The sequence below is a fragment of the Rhinolophus ferrumequinum genome, chromosome 17 (genome assembly GCF_004115265.2).
Source record: "Rhinolophus ferrumequinum isolate MPI-CBG mRhiFer1 chromosome 17, mRhiFer1_v1.p, whole genome shotgun sequence".
NCBI classification, from domain to species: Eukaryota; Metazoa; Chordata; class Mammalia; order Chiroptera; family Rhinolophidae; genus Rhinolophus; species Rhinolophus ferrumequinum.
The window spans coordinates 10,741,597-10,763,169 of NC_046300.1; the positions used below are offsets into that span (position 1 = coordinate 10,741,597).

At 40.7% G+C, this 21,573-nt stretch overlaps 1 protein-coding gene across 3 annotated transcripts in view; it reads right to left on the reverse strand.

Annotated features, from left to right (window-relative positions):
* The window catches only part of ABHD5 (abhydrolase domain containing 5, lysophosphatidic acid acyltransferase), a 31,437-nt gene extending 17,903 nt beyond the window's left edge, over nucleotides 1–13,534 (reverse strand). Inside the window, exons 1-2 of one of the 3 annotated variants that reach the window (XM_033132111.1) lie at nucleotides 13,270–13,422; nucleotides 1,093–1,178 (exon numbers count right to left, since the gene is read on the reverse strand). In XM_033132111.1, coding sequence (XP_032988002.1) covers nucleotides 1,093–1,178; nucleotides 13,270–13,301 — 118 coding nt within the window. In that variant the 5' untranslated portion in view covers nucleotides 13,302–13,422. Of the gene's footprint in view, nucleotides 1–1,092; nucleotides 1,179–12,443; nucleotides 12,563–13,269 lie in introns of those variants that run through there. The other 2 variants (XM_033132110.1, XM_033132109.1) reach the window with 2 other exon arrangements.
* Between the last annotated feature and the right edge of the window lie 8,039 nt (nucleotides 13,535–21,573).

A 21,573-nucleotide genomic window follows, 5' to 3' on the forward strand; every position in this document is an offset into this window, starting at 1 on the left:
GCACAGACACACAATAATCAGGTATGCCAGCTGCCCCTCTTAACCCTCTCCTCTGAATTGTTTCAGCACACTCAAACCGCACAATAAACACTGTTGCTTAGAAGTATACCCACAGACACCTGGAACACCCTGACACTACTAGTTTGGCTAAATTTCAGTGCCCATTACAAACAAACAAGAGACAAGGTTTCCACACCACTACAAATGCAGAATTCGAGAATCCAAGAATACTAGAACCAGAAGGAATTCATCACCCTCCCTCCACGCTTTACAGGTAAAATACAGGAAGCCGAGAGAAGTACCGTGCCCAAGATCCTGTACCCACCTGACGGCAGATCTGGGCCTAGACCAGGTTACCTTGTCCTGGTCCAGTATCTGTCCCACTCTACAAAGGCTACCTGCCCTGGAACACCTAGAACCTGTTCTCAAAGAGTAGTCTAGGGACTTCTGGGAAGCCCTGAACCCTTTTAGTAGTACTACAAGGTCAAAACTATTTTTATAATACTAAGACTTTATTTGCCTTTTCACTCTCATTCTTTGATGAGTATACAGCAGAATCTTCCAGGGATCACATAATAGGTGACTGATTACCAACCGTCTAAATGCGGAAGCAGGTATGAGAATCCAGCTGCTTTATATTAAGCCACACATTAAAGAGATTTGTAAACATGTAAACAATGCTACTCTTCTCACTACATTTCTGTTTGGAAACTAGTTACTTTCAGAAAACATGACATGTATTTTAACCTGTAATGGGTTTATTACTATTATTTTAAAATAAATTAACACATTTTAAATGATTCAGTTTTAATTTGGAACATGGTAAATACTGACAGCTATAACCTATTCACAAAGCTCTTTAGGGTTCTTACTAATTTACGCGTAGAAGAGGGCCCCAAGACCAAAAAGTCTGAGGGCCCTGCCTCCCCACATTTATGCACTGGCAGATGACATAGAAAAGAAGTTCTTTTGCTAACGACTAATACGACCGACTAAGAGCGACACAGATTCTTATCTTCAGTCTCAGGACAATGAGAATATTGGACCTAGTTTAGCAAACAGCTCAGTTAACTTACAAGAAGAAAGCCTTACATTTTAAAATGTTCTCTTCAGCTTCTTTAAGGTGTGATGTGGACGTGGGGCACCACGTGGGAAGCCAACCCGTTAGCCATCCTGACCTAGGGCATCAAAAACAAAACACAAACAGGTAAGGCAATGCTCTTCTCCACTCCCACCGGTTACATAGAGAGAAGAAAGGCAGAACAGGAAACACTGTGATGGTGAAGCGCTAAGTGGCAACATTCACCTAACAGGTACGAAACACTGGTCAAGCACTGGGATATTCGGCGTCAGCCTGTGAACCTGCAGGCAGATGGCAAAGCCCATCTTATCTTCAGGGATAGGCAGATTCCAAATACTCAAGCGGAGATTACAAACGGGCAGAACAAGAACAGACAAAGTAGGCATTCCCCAGCCCCCTGCCAGACAGCCTCTCATCAGGGCGGAAGTGCAAAAAGTTAAGACCGTGAGTAGGTTCATAGCAGGTATAAAACGGGCCCGCTCTGAGGGTTGAAATCTTATTAAAATATGAGATCAATACTTATCAAAAGACTTCAAGTCTCACGGTTATGAGCAGGACATACCCCTAACACAAATGCAGGGGACTGGCCCATGTACTATCTGCCTAGGGTGAATTGGTTAACAGTTAATGGAAAAGCTTTGGGTTCTAGCAAACAGTAGATAAAAAGAATGACCCAGATACCTGGCAGAAGACAGCTGAGCAAAGAGAAAGAGAAAGCAGGCCAAGGACAAGTGAGGAAAGGTGTGCAGAGGCTGGAACTGACATGCTTTGCTAGTAGCTAACCAAGGCGAGGACGGGCCTTCGCCTCCTGGCCTGGCATTAGCACCACAGACTTACTGTGACAATTTGGATAAAGCAGAGCTGTGGCAGCCATCTGACCGTGAGCAAGGGCTCAGCACATCACCAGTATTATTTAAAGTGAGAACTCTCAGTTGAAAGAGAAAAAGATGTAGAAGAAGAGAGACCAACTGCTGCCGCTTCCAGATGAGAGGTCTGGGCCTGAACCAAGGCTTTGGCAATAGAAATGGAGACAAGAAGAGGAGGCCGAGGAATATTTAAAATAAAACAGGCTGAAGGGTACGAACTTAAAACTAGAAGATGAATAAGTTCTGGAGAGCTAATGCACAGCAGTGATCATAGTCAACAAACTTCTGTTGTTTTAAGTCACCAAGTCTGTGGCAATTTGTTACAGCAGCCACAGAAACAATGCAATTGTTAACCTCAGAGCACACATCATGCACCTCCCACGTGCAAGGACACATGCCCTTTCCTTCCCTGGAAGCGCTGAACTGCCATATAATTCCGTATTTTACACTTCAAAGTCGCTGAGACGAGATCTTAAATGTTCTCGTCACAAAAAGGACACTATATGTGATATGAGAGAAGTGTCAGCTAGAGTCATGGCTGGTAACCATACTGCAATATGTAAGTGGATCAAAGGAACACGTTGCACACCTTAAACTTACAGTGTTGTATGCAATTGTATCTCGGCTAAAAAATAAGAAAAGAAAAAATCTAATAGAGGAAACAACAGGTGACTCAACAATGGTAATACATGACAGAAGTAATTCACTCCACAAGTATTTATTGAGCACTTACTATGAGGAACTATTCGAATCACTTGGGACATCCCAGCGACCAGAGAGAGTGATTACTTCTTTTTGAGGGGATCAGGAAGTTGCTTTTGAGCTTGCTCTTCATAGATGAATAGGATTATTTCAAAGGGAGTGGTAGTTCAAACACTTCCAGGGCAGGGCATGAGTCCATATACATAGGAAGTGCACAATGTGTGCTCCGAGATAAGAAGAAGTGCACTGTTTCAGGGGCTGCTGTAACAAATTACCACAAACTTGGTGGCTTAAAACAACCGCAACTTATTCTGTCACAGTTCCAGAGACCAGAAGGCTGACGTTAAGGAGCCGGCAGGGCCCTGTTCCCAGTCGAGGCTCTAGGGGACAATCCATTCCTCGCTTCTGGGGGTGCTGGTGGCTGCTGGTCCTCCTGATCCTGCGGCAGGGCCACTGCAGTTATCCGCGTCCGTCACCACACTACCTTCTTTCTCTCTGCATGTGTCTTCTCTTCTATCTGTAACCTCCCTCTGCCTTTCACTTGTAAGAACACTAGTGAATGCGTGTAGGGCCCACTCAGATGAGCCAGGACCATCTCACAAGTTTTAACTCAGTTAAAAGTCCACAAAGCCTTTGCCATATGAAGTAACAGTCACAGGTTCCAAGGATTACAACACGGACATTATCATTGGAGACCATTATCTTTGGGGACCACTACCACAAATAAATACATAACATGGAGTGCACTCCAAAATAATGTATGTAGAAACATTCAATAAGTGGTAGTTGACATTACACTGATGACGACAATAATTCACTACAATGATGTGGAATTAACTAGGAAGTAATTTGTAAAATGGGAGTTTTAACTAAGGTGTAGAGGGAATTCAAAGACAGGAACTGACAAAGAATTGTCCGTCACTTTGCATCGCTCCTTGCCTCAAAAAGGCGACTTCCAGATGACCTACAATGGAACACTCAGCTTTTCTCCGCCTTTCACTTTTGACACTCTGGAATCATTTTGGTCAGTTCTCATTTCCTTTTTGTTCAAGCCATACAATATTTCCTGTTCTCTTGATTCTTAGCTCTGAATATCCTTGGAATATGTATCTCCCCTTCTTTTCATGATTCATTACAGCTCTCACCAACCTCTAATTAGATCTCACTTTCCCTTTCATTTCATCCAGATGGCGGGATGGCGCCCTATACTCAGGCTCTATTTTCTTCTCAAGTTGTTACCAATTTCTTTTTTATTCATCAGTATTCTTATCCAACTGTAAGAACTTGAGGGTAAGGGCTTTGTGCTTACCAGTGCCTTCGCAGTTCCCATCCCAATACCTGGCATATTAATACACATTGATGAGATGAATGAAAAAAGTTATTGCTTCATCTGGAATGTATTGGTTGCAATGAATTACAAGCGGCTCACATGAGTAATGAGAGAATTTTCTGGAATGATAATGAAGTTTTCTATCTTAAGAGGTGATTGGATGACACAGATGTATGCATATGTCAAAATTCAACACATGAGCACTTTAAGCATTTCATAAAATTTTACAGCAAAAAAAGTAAAACAGGCTAAATTTGATAATCAGCTTAATATAAAGAAGGCATAATAGAGGATTCCTAGGTTTCTGTCTTAGGTGCCACTAATAACAGAGAAAGCATGAGTAATAGGTGTGAGGAGAGAAATGTGCTAAGTTTTAGACAGGCTGATCCAGCACCCAGCTTTTTCTAAGCTTTGTAGGCTCATCCTATTTCCCTTCCTGTAGAATTTCTCTGAGCATTATATATAACAGGCACTCAATAAATGTTTGCTGAATGGTTAAGTCACACACAATCCAGGGTATCCTCAGTTCAAGTCATCCCCATTTTATAGATGTGAAAACTGAGGTTCAGGAATGTTAAGCACCAGGTTCAAGAGTATACAGCTAGTAAATTAAGTGACACAAATAGAGATCAAAGCCCTTTTTTCTCAGGTGACGACCTTCCTAGAAATGTATGAGGAGCGGTCATCCCTGCAGGATAAAATCACATTCCTTAGACCTGCACAGAAGAGAAGATACATAACAGCCTACATTCCAATGAGGCTCTACTCTAGTGCTCTCTGCTGCCAGTTTCAAACCTTCTGCTTTAACAGGATAAGACCTATAGGCATCCCCCAAAATATTATATAATTTATCATCAAAGTATAATATAAACATAATATAAAACATTATCAAGATTAGCCTATTTGTAAATATATAAAACTATTTACAAATTATCAAGGAAAATCAATTCAAGGCTTCAGCAATAAATTTTTCAATTCATTCAACAAGTTTTCAATTGTTGGGGAAAAGCCATTAACAAGCAATTAAAAGAATTTCATGATCCTTAGAGCTTAAAATTTTAAAAGTTAACCATTATTAAGCTGGGCTCTTTTGTCCTTGACCAGAGATGGTCAAGTTCTACGTTTGGTCACAAAAATAAGAGCTAGTACCAAAAAGTTAGTTACAACTCAATCTCATCAATTTTCTTAAATAAGCCTCAAATCATAGCACAGTTCTTTGCCAGAGGGAATCAGAGGTCAGCACAAAAAAAAAAAAAAAAAGAAAATTAGAGTGAAATGAACTATAATCTACTATTGCTCCAATTGACATCATAGACATGTTGGGGAAAAGAAAACACAAACGCAATCTTTGTCCAGTCTTAGAAAAATTACATTCTCTGAACACCTACAATGTACAAGGCATTAGAGTTTAAAATGTTATATACCGGCCTGTAAAATAGGAATTATGTCTACAACTCATGACAAAACCATCTTTCAAAGGATAGGATGTCTTGTCCATGCATTCTCCCTCCTAGTGACGGGCATGACTCAAAGAGAAGAGGCAAAATAATGTCTGTACGTTTGAAGAGGCAAAATAATGTTTGTACGTTTGCAAGTCTAGACATTACATTAAAAATTAGGGCTCTTCAACCACAAGAGTCACTATGTAACACTCTTCAGATTTTCACAACAACCTTTTCTTCAAAGCAGACAATTTTTTCTAAAGTGGAATTTTTCTAAAGTATATTTAAACTGAAACATCTGTATTTAACAAAACATAGTAAAATATTTTATCTTCACTCTTAATGGAACTATAAAGATATATCTCTTCCCCTAAGTCCTGATGTTTCAGTTTTGCCTTTAAGCAGATGATAAAAGTATTTTATAGAAATGCATCTTCTACTTCTTTCTTAGAGATAATCTACAGGGTTGAGCACTATGCACATAACAGGCTCAATGGGACATCTGTAAAGAGTAAAAAGCAGGGGTCTATCTTTTCCATCCTTTAGCGGATTCCCTTTGTTCACAAGTTCCCACACTCTAGCTTGCCATCTTTATTGCTTCAACCCCCTAAAACACCCATCGAAACTCACCTCCTGTCTTTGGGGTAAATTAACCTCATCTTCAAAGAGGTGCTCTGCCCTTTCCACATGATCTGCCGTGTCAGTCAGTGTTGTTCTGCTTTTCTAGGCTCAGTATGTGTAAGACTAGAACTAAGGACACAAGACTGAAGCTTTATTCAGCCATTCTTCTGAGGTCACAAAATCCAAAGTGAAAATTAAATTAATGTGGCTCATCTATAAAACAGTAAACAAGATACAGGGATGCCTCCTCCTAGCTTTAGAAAATAAAAAGCGAAACTTAATTTCCCTATTTTATTTAAGCAGATAATCAATAAACACCATCATCCACTGCTGAGGCCCTAATTTCAGAAGTGGTCTCAGTGTCGGTCACAGTGTAAAGAAAAGCCATTCACTGGGAGAAGATATCTGCAAATCATATACCCAATAAGGGGTTAATATGTAAAATACATAAAGAACTCATACACCTTGGTAACAAAATTTCCAATTACAAAATGGGGAGAGGATCCGAACAGACATTTTTCCAAAGAAGACAAAAAGATGGCCAACAAGCATATGAAAGATGTTAATTGCAGAATTATTTACAATAGCCAAGGTACGGAAACAATCTATGTGTCCAAGGACAGATAGATAAAAAAGATGTGGCAGATATATCCAATGAAATAACTACACTCAGCCATAATAAACAAAGAATGAAATCTTGCCATTCACAACAATGTGGTAGAACCTTGAGGGTATTACGCTAAGTGAAATAAGTCAGAAATAGAAAGAAAAATACTGTATGATTTCACTTATATATGAAGTATAAAAAACAAAACAAACAAAACCAATCTTATACCATGTTTCCCTGAAAATAAGACCTAGCCAGACCATCAGCTGTAATGTGTCTTTTGGAGCAAAAATTAATACAAGACCCGGTATTATATTACATTATATTATATAATTATATTATATTATGTTATATGAGACTCTGTCTTATACTACATTAAAATAAGACCAGTTCGTGTATTAATTTTTGCTCCAAAAGACGCATTAGAGCTGATGGTCTGGCTAGGTCTTATTTTTGGGGAAACATGGTAGACACAGAGAATAGTTCGGTGGTTGCCAAAGGGGAGGAGAGTTGGGTGAAATGGGTGACGGGATCAAGAGGTACAAACTTCCAGTTATAAAAAAAAGTAAGTCATGAGAATGTAATGTACAATACATAGTAAATAATATTGTATTGCAATTTTTTTTTTTACAACATGAAAAAAATCACTGTAATGAAAAATCTAAAATGTAACATCTGGACATAACAACTGTTAGAATTTGGGTAATTTCTTAACAATTTGCTATCTAGGAATGTATTTCGCCATCATAGTTAAAATATGTTGTTTATACAAAATCTTTATAGTAATTCATTTTTTACATGTCATTGCATTATAAATTTATAAAACATAACTTTTAATGGCTGCATGGTTTTCCATCATTTGCAAGTACCTTAGTGTAGTTTCAAATAGTCCTTTGGTGCTGAAAATCAGACTGTTTTCATTGTCATAAATTATGTTACGATAATCATCGCTTCTCCTTGTGTCTTATTAACCAATCAAATGGTATGAACGTATTGTTTCAGATACATAAATTATTTTCTATAACGTATTGCAAATATGAAAGTTGCTAAGAAAGTAAATCTTAAAAGTCCTCATCACAAGAAAATAATTTTTTGTAACTATGTATGGTGACAGATAGTAAATAGACTTAGTGGTGACCATTTTACATGTATACAAATGTCAAATCAATATGTTGTACGCCTGAAACTAATATTATGTTGCATGTCAATTGTACTTCAAAAAAAGAAAGAAAGAAAGAGAAAGAAAAGCCACTCTCCACAGGGACTCTACCTGTCTACAACAGAAAGGCTTACCATTGTGCACCAAAAGCTTTTCTACACAATCCCATCAGTTGAGCGCTCATCTTATTAGAACAGTTGAGGATCCAAGCCCTAAAGCACCTAATCAAACATCCAAATAAAAGGAATCTTGCTTTATAATTTCTATAATAAATACAAAGAAAGGACCTTTCTAATGAGCAGACTTCTGAGCAAGAAAAGCTTTAAAAGCTTTTCTAGATACGGCAATTCTAGGGAAAGTCAAATAAGATGCGTATTAATACAGTTTATTAACTTAAGAATATGATTTTTAGTATCCTGAGTTTGAGAGACAAAACACCAAAAAATTTCCCTAAACTTTCTACCTAATCTTTTTTTTTTTTTTTAAAAGTATCAATAACATCGTACTTATGTCCTATGTCCTGTGCCATCAACATTTAAGTTTCCTGGTAATCCTTGTTTTCTCCCTAAGACATTTGACTATCTATAGTATTACTAAACCTGAATTGCACAATCTATAAATATTGTGAAACAGTGAAAGAGGTTTCAAAGTATTCTGAACAAAATATACAGAAATCTGGCCAATTTCCACACACTCTTGGCCACTCAACGTTTCTAATTAGGTTATAAGTAAAGAGGATTTCATTAAGTTACAATTTTGTTTAAAATGACCTCCATCCCTATAGTGGTACTGTCAAGGGAGAAAAATTGCGGTTATTACTGCTGTCTATAAGCTACTCTAAGCACAGTAATCTCTCAGAGAAACTATAAGATTTTGATTTTTATTATAAATATCCAAATTAATTAGAGGTATATTTCTCTGAAATAATTCCTCAACCAATGAATGACTGAAAACTTCCTAACTGGATATTATAACACTTGGGAAAATAAAAGCCTTCTTTCTTGGGAACTGACTTTCTAAATCCTACTCTAGGAAAAGAAAAAAAAGTCTCATACGACCATAATTTAAACGATTAAGATCCTGTTTTAAATAAATGATACTTAAATGATTCAAATTATCACTAATCATTAGATCAATGACAACGCAAGCCTTCTAATATATTTTAATATGTTAATTAACATTCTTTTAACTATTTTTCATTTCTGACCTGTAACTTTTAAAGACCCAGAGTTGCAAAATCAGTGTTTTAGACATAGCCATGTGCTGGTAATATTTTTTCCCCAATTGTTTCCTACCTTCTCTCATACAGTAAACAAAGCATCAAACATACTTAAAGAAAGCTACATGTGTAATTTTAGATTTACATTGTAATTTAAATTGCTTAACCAACCCAAATGACATTTCCTGTTAGTTCTAAAGTTCATCTACTAGATAAAGAAAATAAAAGCTAAAAATCCCAGTTCTCAAACTGAATATTTTTAAATAAAATCATCTTTCCACACAATTTTGTTTTGATTCACAATCAGGAGTGGAGAATTACAGAGCCATGAGGTTAGACTAAAAACCTAACAATATAATGTTTCTGAACCACTATTATACGTAATGTAAGTCAAATCTTTAAGGTCTCATTCAGAGATGTTTATAATTCTGATATGTATTATCTGGTGGTGTTTTTATTAAATGGACCATTAAATGAACCATCCCTGAAACTTTACAATCTTTTGTTAAGTTCTTTGTCACAGGACTGAAATCTGTACTTGCTGGTCTGTGATTGGCATTTTGGAGAACAGGTAATAAAACAGTGAAGCATGGGTTGGCTCATCCAAGGTCAACAAATAGAATCATATTCGCAGCCTCCCCAATATAATTTAAGTTCATGTCCTAACTGTTGTCCTACTCAAACTCAAACTTTGAATTTTTATAAATATTAACTTTTGATGTTCTTTGAATATCTTAGCATGAAAAAATTTAAGTCACACAGCTGCAAAATACATAATCAACTACTAGGTTTCTGATCTTAATGTTTGTGCCAGCATAAATTTACAATACTGAAATATTTAATTCAATAAAAATTCATTGACGCTTACTACTTATAAAGTTCCTTTAGATTCTACCAGACATTTGAGTAAAACGAAAGCTTTGTCCTCAATGAGATGACAAAACAAATATACAAATAACTATACTACAAAACATGGTAGAAGTGCCATAAAGAAAGTTTACAAAAATACCAAGGACCTTTAAAGAAGGGAGATCACTGTTTTGGGTCAGAGAAAAGAATGTGAACCAAGCCATAAGGAAATGGAGGTAGCAAGGAATGTTTAGGCAACAATAAAAGATGCAATTTGGCACCCTGTGCACAGAGAGGAAATAGGACTCCAAGGATAGATGGAAGCCACAAGGCCTGCAAAGGGGCTTTGAACTCAGGTTGAGAATATATCACAAAGCCACTGTGTGTAGCTGTGCTGAAAACAAGATTGTGCCTCTTGGGGACATAAAAATAACTAATGAAATAAGCTATGTTGAGAACAGTGTTACTAAAACCTGAAATAATCCAGAAAAGAGAATAAGGAGGGTCTGAAGCAGGTGGCTCCCAGGTGACAGTAGAAATTGAAAGGTGACATTGTTCTTAGAATCTATTGGACTTGGTAACAGATACGGTATTCAGGGAAATGAAGGGGGGAGTCAATAGATCATGCCACAGTTCTGAATCTGGATGACCAGAAGAACCCTACTGAAAATACCATAATAAAAACAGGGAAGTCAAAGGGAAGAATTGCGCTTTTCGTATTGTTTGGTTCAGGAGAAAGGTACAAATAAGATCCTGGTCTGGACATGCTACATTTGCGGAAATCAGGTGCAAACATCTGGCACACAAGAACTATAGTCAAACTCTAATGTAAATCCAGTAGGGGGCTGATAAACCCACTGGAGGGGAAGAGGAGAAAAAAATCTCTTAGTTACAGCATTTGATGATTTCCATGGTGTAAATACTACCATCATGGCTGATTTCCAGCTGCCAATGGGTGGCAAAATTCCTGAAAATTTAGTAATGGCTGTCAGTGCAAGCTAACTCCAGCACACCACAGCAACCCACCTGTTTTATGGCGTACTCTGCAACTGAGCAATTCTGGGACAGCTTTCCTCTATATTCAACTGATACTTAATTATTCTCTGCCACAACCTTGCAGCAATTCACAGAAGTCTACCCTACTCTTGTTACACTTAGCTTTCTCAACTGTATTGCAACTGAAAAGGGTCAGATGTTGAAAGCCAATGGCTCCCAGGCATGCCTGTCTTCACTGAGAGAATCACAAAGGAAAAGCGAAGAATCAGATGCTTCACAAAACCTTCCTCAGACTTTTCATAATTGTTTCCTTTGTTAGTGTCATCTCTCCATTTAAACCCGACATGTCTTAAGGATAGGGAACTTGATTCAAGAGTTCTGTTTTCCCACAATCCACTTGGCTGTTGGGCGAATTCAACTGTTGATTAACCAAAAACAATTTTTTTACAAGAGAGCTCTGTGTCAATGCAAGGATTAAATAAGAAAGTGTCAGCAGAGGAAGCTAAAGAAACAAGGACCAAACATCCCAAATGAGTTCCAATCCTAGTGAGACGCAGCAGAGATATGGGGAAAGCGCCTTAGACTAAATCCAGACACTTGGGGGCTCCAATTTAGCCCTGCTACTAACTAGTGGGGTGCTAGTCGCCTTCCAGTTGCAGGTCCAACTGAAAAATGGGAACAGCACATCCGGTCAACCATAGCTTTAATATGAGAATGTTTAGAGAACACTCAGCAGGAGCAGGTATTTGCTGTCCTGCTTGGTACAGTTCAGGGGCCACACGAGTTTGGACACAGGACCCTGCTCAAGTGTATTGCCAAGAGTACCAAGCAGGCCCACCTCTGTCATGGGGCTATGGCTAGCCAGCTGCTAAGAATTTTTTATAGTCTGTCTCCAGTGACCTCCAGCCATCACCCAAAGCCACAAATTCTTCAGTTATACATGGACTCTACAGCCCCACAACAATAGGGAGACCAAAGAGTCCACCTAAAAGCAGTCTCAGAAAGAGCCAAAAATGTTGTGACAAGCTAGACGGTAACAAGCTACCAGTCAGGTTCCCACTTGTGTCCACGTGACATTCAGCATCTCACCTCAACAAGGAAGTTTAAAAACAAACCAAAACAATGGACCCATTCATCATATCAACAAAACTCAAGGGATAATCTTGTTTTGTAAAATTTCACAGTCCTCCCACATCTTTCCAAATACCCCTGTCTTCCTGATACTCCGTATAATCTTTTAGAGTATGTTTCACATGCAAATTTATCCAGACATTTGAAGTAGAATTATTATCAAAATACCAAACATACATAGATGAAGACAAACGTTTATTTACTCTCCAATATAAATAACTAGCCTCGAGAAATTAGGGAATAATGTTCCTAGCAATTTAATTTTTCCACTTATTCACTATTATTTGTCTACTGACAAGGGCATGAACTTACGGGTAGAAAAGAATAATTGAAACTTAGTATATTTGTATATCAAAAAGCTTCACCTTCGACATCTGTCCTCCAACTTCCATCAACTTTTCTACATCTATGTGTCTTTTGAGGCACAAACTCATACACACCGTTTTCCAGTAATCCAGGACAGTTGAAAGCAAAGGGAGCTCTCCATTTGAAAGATTATTAATTCTGAACTTGTTATCCACAGCGTGTTAACTCTCCGTCTCTAAAGAATCTGTAGATTACAAATTTTCTGACACCCACAGAGCCACTCTCCAACCCCTTTCCTTCCCGACGGGCTGCTCCTTCCCCGGCCTCCCTGCCGCGTCCCGCGGCTGCAGGGTGAACCCGGGCTCCCCGTCTCCCAGCGCCCGCAGCAAGCGCCGCCCCTTCCTCCGGGCTCTGAGAGGCTCGGCCCAGGCGGCACTTTCGTTCCGGTCCCAGGCTGGACGGAGCGCAGCGCGGACCTGAAGACCGAAACCACGCTCGGAAGTGGACAAAGTGACGGACAAAGTGGCCGTTGCCCGTGACTCGAGTCAGGTGCAGGGACGGCGGTCACTAGCGCGGGGACAGGGTCCGGGGCCGCCGCTGCACCGAAAGAGACACTTGGCGGACGACGCGCCCGGCTCTGGGTGCCGGGCCACCCTCGCCGCCTCCCCGCGGAGACGCTTACACAACAGTGCGGCGACCCCTCCGCGCGGGGGTCAAGCGGCCTCTCGGTGCGGCCGGGGTCAGATTCAGACACCTCCTGCGCCCGGCGCCGACGAGCGTCCTCCCCGGACCGAGCGGGCCGGGGCTTCTCGGGGCGCCGCGCGAACCTGCGGCGGGGGCGGCCGAGGGAGCGGCCAGGGGGCTTACGAGTCCCCGGCGCCGCCCGCCGGGACCCAGACCTGGACCCTGCCCGCGTGGAAGGCGCGTGCCCGAGCCCAACGCAGTCCCGGCCGCACTCACCTTTCGCCAGTGTCCTCCTCCTCCGCCGCCATGGCCGCCGTGCTGCGCAAGCGCCGGGCTGTGCCTCGTAGCCGGCTGACAGGCCGACTGGGCCGCCTGGGCCGCCGCCGCCCTTAAGGCCGCGGCTGCCCGCGCATGCGTCACCCGCCCACTCGCACGACCCCGCAGCACGGCCGCGCGCTTGCGCGTGCCCGGTCAGTCTTACACACACACACACACCCCCCTCCAAGCCCAGCCACGCATGCGTCATCCGCGCGACCGCTCTTTTGTGGGCGCTGGGCGGGGCTGTCACCCTGGAGGAGCTGGTGAGACTCACCCGGCAGAGTTATGCAGTAACTGATTTCAGTAATGACTGCGTTAATGCATCATCCGCTGGGATTGACTCAGGTGCTGGGCACCGGGCAGGTACCTGCTAGTACCCTGGGACTGGGGCGCGACCTTGCCCTGGAAGAGCCAAGATAATATAGATGCTGCAATGGCGAATGGAAACGCCGAAATGGAGGTGATATATGGCCGTCCGCCCCCTGGGTAGCCAAGGGGAGAGGGCGACTCAGGAACCGTCATTCAATCGATATTCACTGCTCTAGACGCTGGGGTTACAGTAGTGGTCAAAACCAGCAACTTCCATCCACCGCGCGCTCTAGATACACGGGAGAGGTGTAAAGAGTCAGTGTTTAGGCACTTAAGAGTTCTTGAGGGGAGATCACTAATGTAAATGTCAACGTTTCTTGACCTATTTTGAAATCTTTTAGCCATCAGGTACCTCCTGCTTTTGTAATTATACCACTCCCTTACGTCCATCCATCTATTTACTGTATGCCTACTATTTGCCCACTCTGCTCCAGGCGCTGAGAAACAAAGGACTGAAATAGGAGTCGTGATTTTACGTACTATGCATTACTCTTTATTTTAAACGCAGTTCATTGCCCTCCTTCGCTAACTCTCCTCCCTCACTACACCCTCTGTCTCCTCTGAGCCTGGGTAATTCAGACTTCTCTTTATCACCCATCTGGCCCTCAGCTTCTCAGGCTTGTATAATTGTTATGGCTTTGTTGTTGTTATTGTTATGGCTTTTTTAATGGACGTTATTGAATATTCTTCCAACTACACCGGAAGTTCCTTGGGGATAGGGATGGTGATCTGTGATTTAGAGAAAAAAGCCACTCATGTAATCCCTTATGCGTAGTAATAACTAATAAATATTTTTATGGTATTTGATCCAACTTATAAGTATTTTAGGGAAGACTGGGGCATATAAAAACACTCAAGAAATTCATGGTGTTGCCAGAGACTTGTAGTATGTCTGCAGAAACTGACCCTCTACAGTCTCCACCTCTCAGATCATATCTATATTGAGGGCACCTCCTTCAGGCGGTTGTTGGGGACTCTACTGTTTGGGATACAGTCCAAACCCAGTGATACTGAAACGAAACCCAAGGATGTGGTGGCAAGTCCTTCAGCACATTCAGAAAGTTGGGCTGGCATGCATGCACCCCAGAGATCTTTGTGGAACTGGAGCTTGCTCTTAGAGATGCCTATGGCGACTGCACAGTGAGAGAGAGGGAGAAAGAGAGAAGGAAGAGCGAGTGTGAGGGAGGTAAGTAAGGGGAGAGAGAGAGAGAGATCAGTGCCCCATTTCCCAATCCACTTCCTTTTGGTGACCTAGTAACCAATTACCTTGAGTGAACAATACTTATGTTGGCAGATCACCAGAGACTACTCTGAACTCTCCAATAAGATAGTCAAGTGTGATACTGAACAAGGCAAATATATTATGTGCTCTGCCTCCTCTACCCCACGGCTGTGCAGTCCAGAGAACTGAATGTTCTGCCATTATCTCATCAAGATCAAGTGTACCATAGGTTGATGACTGGTGCTCCATTGGTTTCAAGGTTGGCTTTAATTTCTAGTCCCCCAACGGTGATTCCCCAGGGAAACTAATAAACAACACCACAGCCGTCACAGAGGTCTGGTTTATCACCAATCTGCCAAGGAAGAATTTGCAAACCAGATTGAGGGGAAGGGCACGGAGGGTTTTCTGAGGGTTTCGGTGGCGTGGCTGCCCTCTAAATGCTTATAAAGTGCTGTAATTCAAGTGAAAAAGAAAGTGTGGCAGCGAGGTAATACGAAGGACATGGTAGCTAGGTCAAGGGAAGGGCCTGGATGGACACTGTGGGGAGAGAGTCCCAGAGAGCAGTTTTCAGGCTCTCGGCCTCACGGGGAAAGGTGCTCGCTCGATTATTAGATGGCCATCAGCTGTAATCAGATGGCCATCCGCTGTGGCTGGGTGGCCATCAGCTGTTACCAGTTAGCCATTAGCCACTAGTATAACTGTCGTGGCTGTGCTGGGGGGTTCGTTGGTGGGTGGTTGGCAGAGAAGCGGATGGCGGGTTGTGAATCATGTGGATCCTACTTCCTGCGTCTCGCCTGGCTGTGCCAGGGAGACTGGGGCGCAGGAAGACCCCTTGTTGAGGTAATGGCAGATGTTTGCTTTTGTGTCTCTACCAGCCGCCACCCAGACTACAGTGGTATGGACCCCCCATTCATGGCTCCATTGGTGTTCCTTTTTGGCCTCACTATTTCGTGCGTTCTGGTGCGGGGAGCGGAAGCCGAGACCCTGCATAACAGACATCAATGACCTATATAACCTTGGGTCGGGGGGTGGAGGGAGGAAATACACGATTAGGGCTTCTCAGACTCTAATGTGCATGCAAACTTCTGGGGAGCTTGTTAAAGTGCAGATTCCAACCTGTCGTTTCTGAGGTTGGACCTGGTGCTCTGTTCATTAATAGAGATTCTCTCTTTCTAACCAGTTCCCAGTCAGCAGACCACCCTTTAAGTAAGAAAGCTCTAGAGCAGCCTTGTCCACTAGAACTTCCTGCAGTGATGGAAATATTCTAAATATAGTAGCCACGAACCATGTAGCTAAGGAGCGTTGGAAATTTGGCTAATGTGACTGAATTTTTAATTTTAAGTAACTTAAAAAACCCACACGTGGCTAATGGCTACCCATGTCGGACAGAAAGGTCTAGGGCTTGTCCTCCTTATCTGTGAAAATGAGAGTGTGAGACTAGATGATTTCCAACATTCTTTCTGGCATTCTGTGGTTCCAAGTTGTTCTTAAGGTGTGAACGCGGGGTGAGGGTAGGGGATTGACATGGGGACAGATTGTTAAAGTCTGGAGTGAAAAGCATGAAGGGTTGAACGCTCCACCATGGTGGGGTTGGGGAAGAAAAGCGTGGTCCCCTAGGGGCTGGATTCTAGAACTCAGTGGTGGAGTTGCCCTCTGGAGACAGGAGACTCCAAGTAGCCAGTGAGTGTCGATTAAACTCTCAGAATCAGATAAAAGGCCTTCTTCAGCAAGATACAAATTCCAGGCCATAAAGGAAAAGAAATTAATTTAACCAAGTCCAAATTGACAACATCTCTGTGGAAACAAGACACAAAAAAACACAATACAAAAATATGAAACAAACCAAGGTTTAATATCTTCAACATATAAAGAAAACTTGAATAAAAAAATAGAAAATAGATATAAAAAAATCCTTCTCAGAGGAGAAAAGTCTCACACCATAAACAGCCACAGGTGCTCACACTTATCTGTGATCAAGGGAATGCAAATTCAAACTATGATGACATAAGTGAGAAAATTCATGGCAGTAAAAATTGGCAAGAACCTGAATCGATGAGGACTGTTTCTCCCTAGTGGATGGGAATGCCAAGTGATACAGCCATTTGGAAACAGCTGGGGAGTCACCTATTTAAAAATGTAAAATTAATGTACTCTCTGGTCCAGCAATTTAACTTCTAGGAGTCTGGTCTTTCTCGTGTGCACAAAGAGACACATAAAAGAATGTCTCCTTCAGTATTCTAATAGCAAAAAGAAAAAAGAAAGAAAGGAAGGAAATCAATAAGAATGCCCATGAACAAATAAATTCTGGCATGCCCATAACATGAAATACTGTGGCAGCAATTAAGAAAAATGAGGTAAATCTATATGTACTAATATGGAAAGCCCTCCAGAGCATATTGATGTGTAGAAAAAGCAAATCCATAAAATATGAGCCAAAAGTTGATTCTTTGAGAGTAATAAAATTGACAGACTCCCAGCTAACTGATTAAAATAAAAAAGAGAAAAGAAAAGAAATTAAAAAAAGAAAGCACAAATGAACAATAACATGTTTGGAAAAGAGGATATCACTACAGAGCCTAACAACATTAGAATGATGATTTGGCAGTATTATAAACAGCTTTATGCAAATACATTTGACAACTTAGATAAAATAGACAAAATACTTAGAGCACACAACCTGCCCAAACTGACAAGATAAACAAGAAAACCTGAATAGCTCAATATCTATTTTAAAAAATTGATTATGTAATTAAAAAAAAAATACTACCCACAAAGGAAAGTATTTTTTCAAAGAGTTAATTAATCACCCCCTATAGTGCAGTAAGATGGCCACAGATTCTTTGTCACTTCTCCCATTGAGAGTTGGAGTCTATTTTTCCTCCCCTTCAGTCTGAGCTGTAATTTGTTTGGCCCAAGAGACTGTGACAGAGTGATATTGTGTGATTTCCAAGGCTGGAACTTAAGAGATCTGTAGCTTCCATGTTGACTAATTCATATACTTCCTCTTGAAAGTCAGCTGTCCTGGCAAGAACATGACACCACCATGCTGTGAGGAAGCTCTGGTCGCCACGTGGACGGAGAGGCCAGGTGGAGAGCACTGAAGCACCAGACTTGTGAATGAAGCCTTCTTAGAATTTCCAGGCCCACCTTCCCCCACCTGATTGAGTGAATGACACCAACCAACACCATGTGGATTAAAATCTACCCAGATGAGCTTAAATTCCTGACCCACAGAACTGGGAGAAAAGAAAGTGGTCATTGTTTTATGCCACTGTATTTTGAGGTAATTTGTTATGTAGCAGTAGATAATTTAATCACCCTCGTATCATATAGTGATAACCCTTTACCCCACCGATGTGTAATGCCACTATTTCATATAGTAAATTATGTAGCTGATTTATTGAGTTCAAGATTTTTTTCACAAATAGTTTTTACTGTAGCTTTTTATTTTGAGGTAATTACAAATTCACCTGTAGTTGTAAGAATAATATGGAGAGATCCTATGGATCCTTTACCAGTTTTCCACTGTGGTAACATTGTACAAAACTACATACAGCACAATATCACAACCAAAATATTAACATTGATAAAATAAAGAAGTAAAACATTTCCATCAGTGCAAGCCTCTATAGCCACACCCACTTCTTTCCTGCACACACAACCCCTCCATTCTTATTCTCTCACATACCTATCTTCCTACTGTTGGAACCACTACAAACTATGGTGACAGAGGAGGAGACATTATGCAACTCTCACTCTATGTCACTTGTGATCTTTCTTTTTCTCTGATGCACCTACCTTCTTCCATCTCTTATATACCTACCTTCCAGCTTACTTTCCTCTTTTGCGGTGGTGTGTTGTGAGAGTAGACTTTCTGATGAAAGTTTTCATTAGAAAACGTGGTTGTGACTGACTCCTTTAATAGCAATCTCCCCCATCAACATAAGATCAAAAGTCAGATAGTCATAACAGTGAAATCATCCCCAAGCTTGTACCAGTTGCCATTCTGATGTCCTAATACTTTTCATAACTCCTTAGGAAATCCAGACTTAGAGAAGAAAGTTGTAGAAATGATGGTCCAATTTCAAGCTCAAATGCCAGTGGAACTGGGGACAGAAGAGAGAGGAAAGGAAGCGGTCAGAGGGCTAGCATTTAGTTGCCAGTCATGTCCGCTGGCCCCTGAAAATTTGAAGTCATGATGATTTGGGGAGAGAATTTTTACGGTGTCCCTTTTCTCCACCTCATATTTCATTTGATTACAATAGAAGAGAACTGGATTTTTATTTTCAGTAGAATCAGTGTTTTTAAAAAGGATATTTCCCACCATATTTCAGCTCTTTTAACTTTTTTTGCTCCTTCTGGTTGTTTTCGTCTGATCAGTGCATGCTGAAATAATAACCAGCTTCATAGATCAGGAAAAGTACTGCCCTCCAAAATGTTGACATTGAAAATGTCAGTTGCCTTTCTGTGTTTGAACTTCCAAGAGCAAAACCCATCTATATAGTCATTATTTATATCACTGAACATTTGTAGCAGGTGCAGGTTTATACAGTAGCAGACAAAAAGTGTTCATACCCATAATTCCCTCTGACATTAATGTCGACTGTTTATTCACCCCCTCACCATTTTGAAAATGCATCCTTCAGTTTAATACAGCTTATTGAATATCCGTTCTGTTTAGTCTGCACTTGTGGCAGAAAATAAACAGCAATTGGTGCCTTGGCTCTATAACATTTTCTGACAAGTGGGAAATATCTGTTTGTGATGCAATACATACTTGGTTCTAAGTAATTCAGCAAATTGGCTTATTTAGCTTTAGCCGTACAGGGATGCACAGAAGGAACAATTTTCACCCATCATTGATTCCACACTGAAATATGTTATGAGTGTCTGTGCCTGCAGCTGGAAGAACTTTGTGGTGGTAAAAGTGAATGAGCAGTTAGTGAAAAGGCTGTTGTAAATTGGTGCAAAACTAGCAATGATCTTGTTGCTTATGTCTGTGGCTGGAGCTGGCTCTTCTAATGAGAGTCTGTTGTTAAATATTCAAGAATTTTGTGAGCTGGATGTTAAACCTTGGAACTTGGCCATTGGGAGTATTTACACTACAGAAATTGACCATCACTTCTCATCAGGGATTCTTTCTTTTGAGAGCTGGTTTGCCAACACACCATTGCCTACTCTACCTCAGAGTAGGAGAGTTACAAAGGAGATGGCAGGCAAAGAAATTAAAGTTTCCTAGGGAAAAGTGAATAAACATAAGTAAACTAAAATTACACAAAGAAATGGACGACAGAGATATAACAGCTTTCTGTACAGGTACCCAGGTATATAGATAAGCACATTGAAGCATTTGAAAGATAGAGACCTGGTTATTAGATAAGTAAATATGGTAATAATTCATGAAAGTTAGTCTCAAATAAGGCTTGTTTTCTTTTAAGTTGAAGTATGCAGCATAAATCATAATGGTGATCATACAGTAAACATACCCACATAAGCCCAATTCAGATTACAAAACAAATTTTCTAGAAGCAAAAGGGACATTCTGGTAGAAAGTAATAGAGAGGGCAATTCAGGCAGACGTGGTACAGACAATAGGACTTGCAGGTCTGTAACACAGTCTGAGCTTCAAGAATGTCAGTTGGACATAACCTGCTCCGGATTTTTATTTTACTTTAGTAGATGCTGCACAAATCAGTTTATGAAGACTTTTTTTCTTCATTTTTTGATGAATATACACTTAATAGCTAAATGTAGGGTTTTTCTCCTTTGAAATTTGAAGGTGTTGCTTAGCGACTAGTCTTCTTAATGTAATCTCTGATTTAATGTAATTTCTTCAGCTGCCGGTGGGGGAAGTAAGCTGTGATTATGTATCTCTCGGGTTCAGTAGCTTGTGCAGTATGTATATTGCTACCGTGTTTCCCTGAAAATAAAACCTACCCCAAAAATAAGCCCCAGTTAAGATCTCAGCCAAACGGATGCATTTAGTACATTATGACGATGTTCCAGAAGATGACATGAATGTATTTGAATAAATGTAGATTGTTGTACATGAATAAATAGGACATCCCCTGAAAATACACCCGAGTGGAGCAAAAATTAATATGGGACCCGGTCTTATTGTCAGGGAAACACAGTATCTGCTACTTTTGTATTGTAACTCATCAGTGTCATTTAGACCATCATTTATGTACAGGTGAATATTCTTTTCTTGGGGAAATGGATGGAAACAAAAGTGACAATTTTAGTGATAATTAACATATCGCTAGATTGAATCTATCATTTTTTTGTCATAAAAGTTTATTTTTTCAGTATAATAAAACCTTTCCAGTAAAAATTACATAGTAGCATGAGATGACGCAAAAATGATTTACCAAAATAATTAAACTCTCAGTAGTGAACTCATCCGATAAGCCTAGTTCTCCTTCCTTGCCTCTAGCAGATCTTCCCTCTCACCATCTCTGAATCTGGTCATGGACCATTCGAGGAACATCAGCATCCTTGCCAGTGGCTACCGTTGGTTATATTTTTGTTAGTATGCTGGGTTGTTCGTCCTATCTCACCTGGAATATAATGATTCCTTGAGAGCAGAGCTGTGTCCTCTACTTCCTTTATGAATCCCAGAAGTCCTTAGGACTATATTGTAATCTATATATTGCGGGAACCAAATAAAC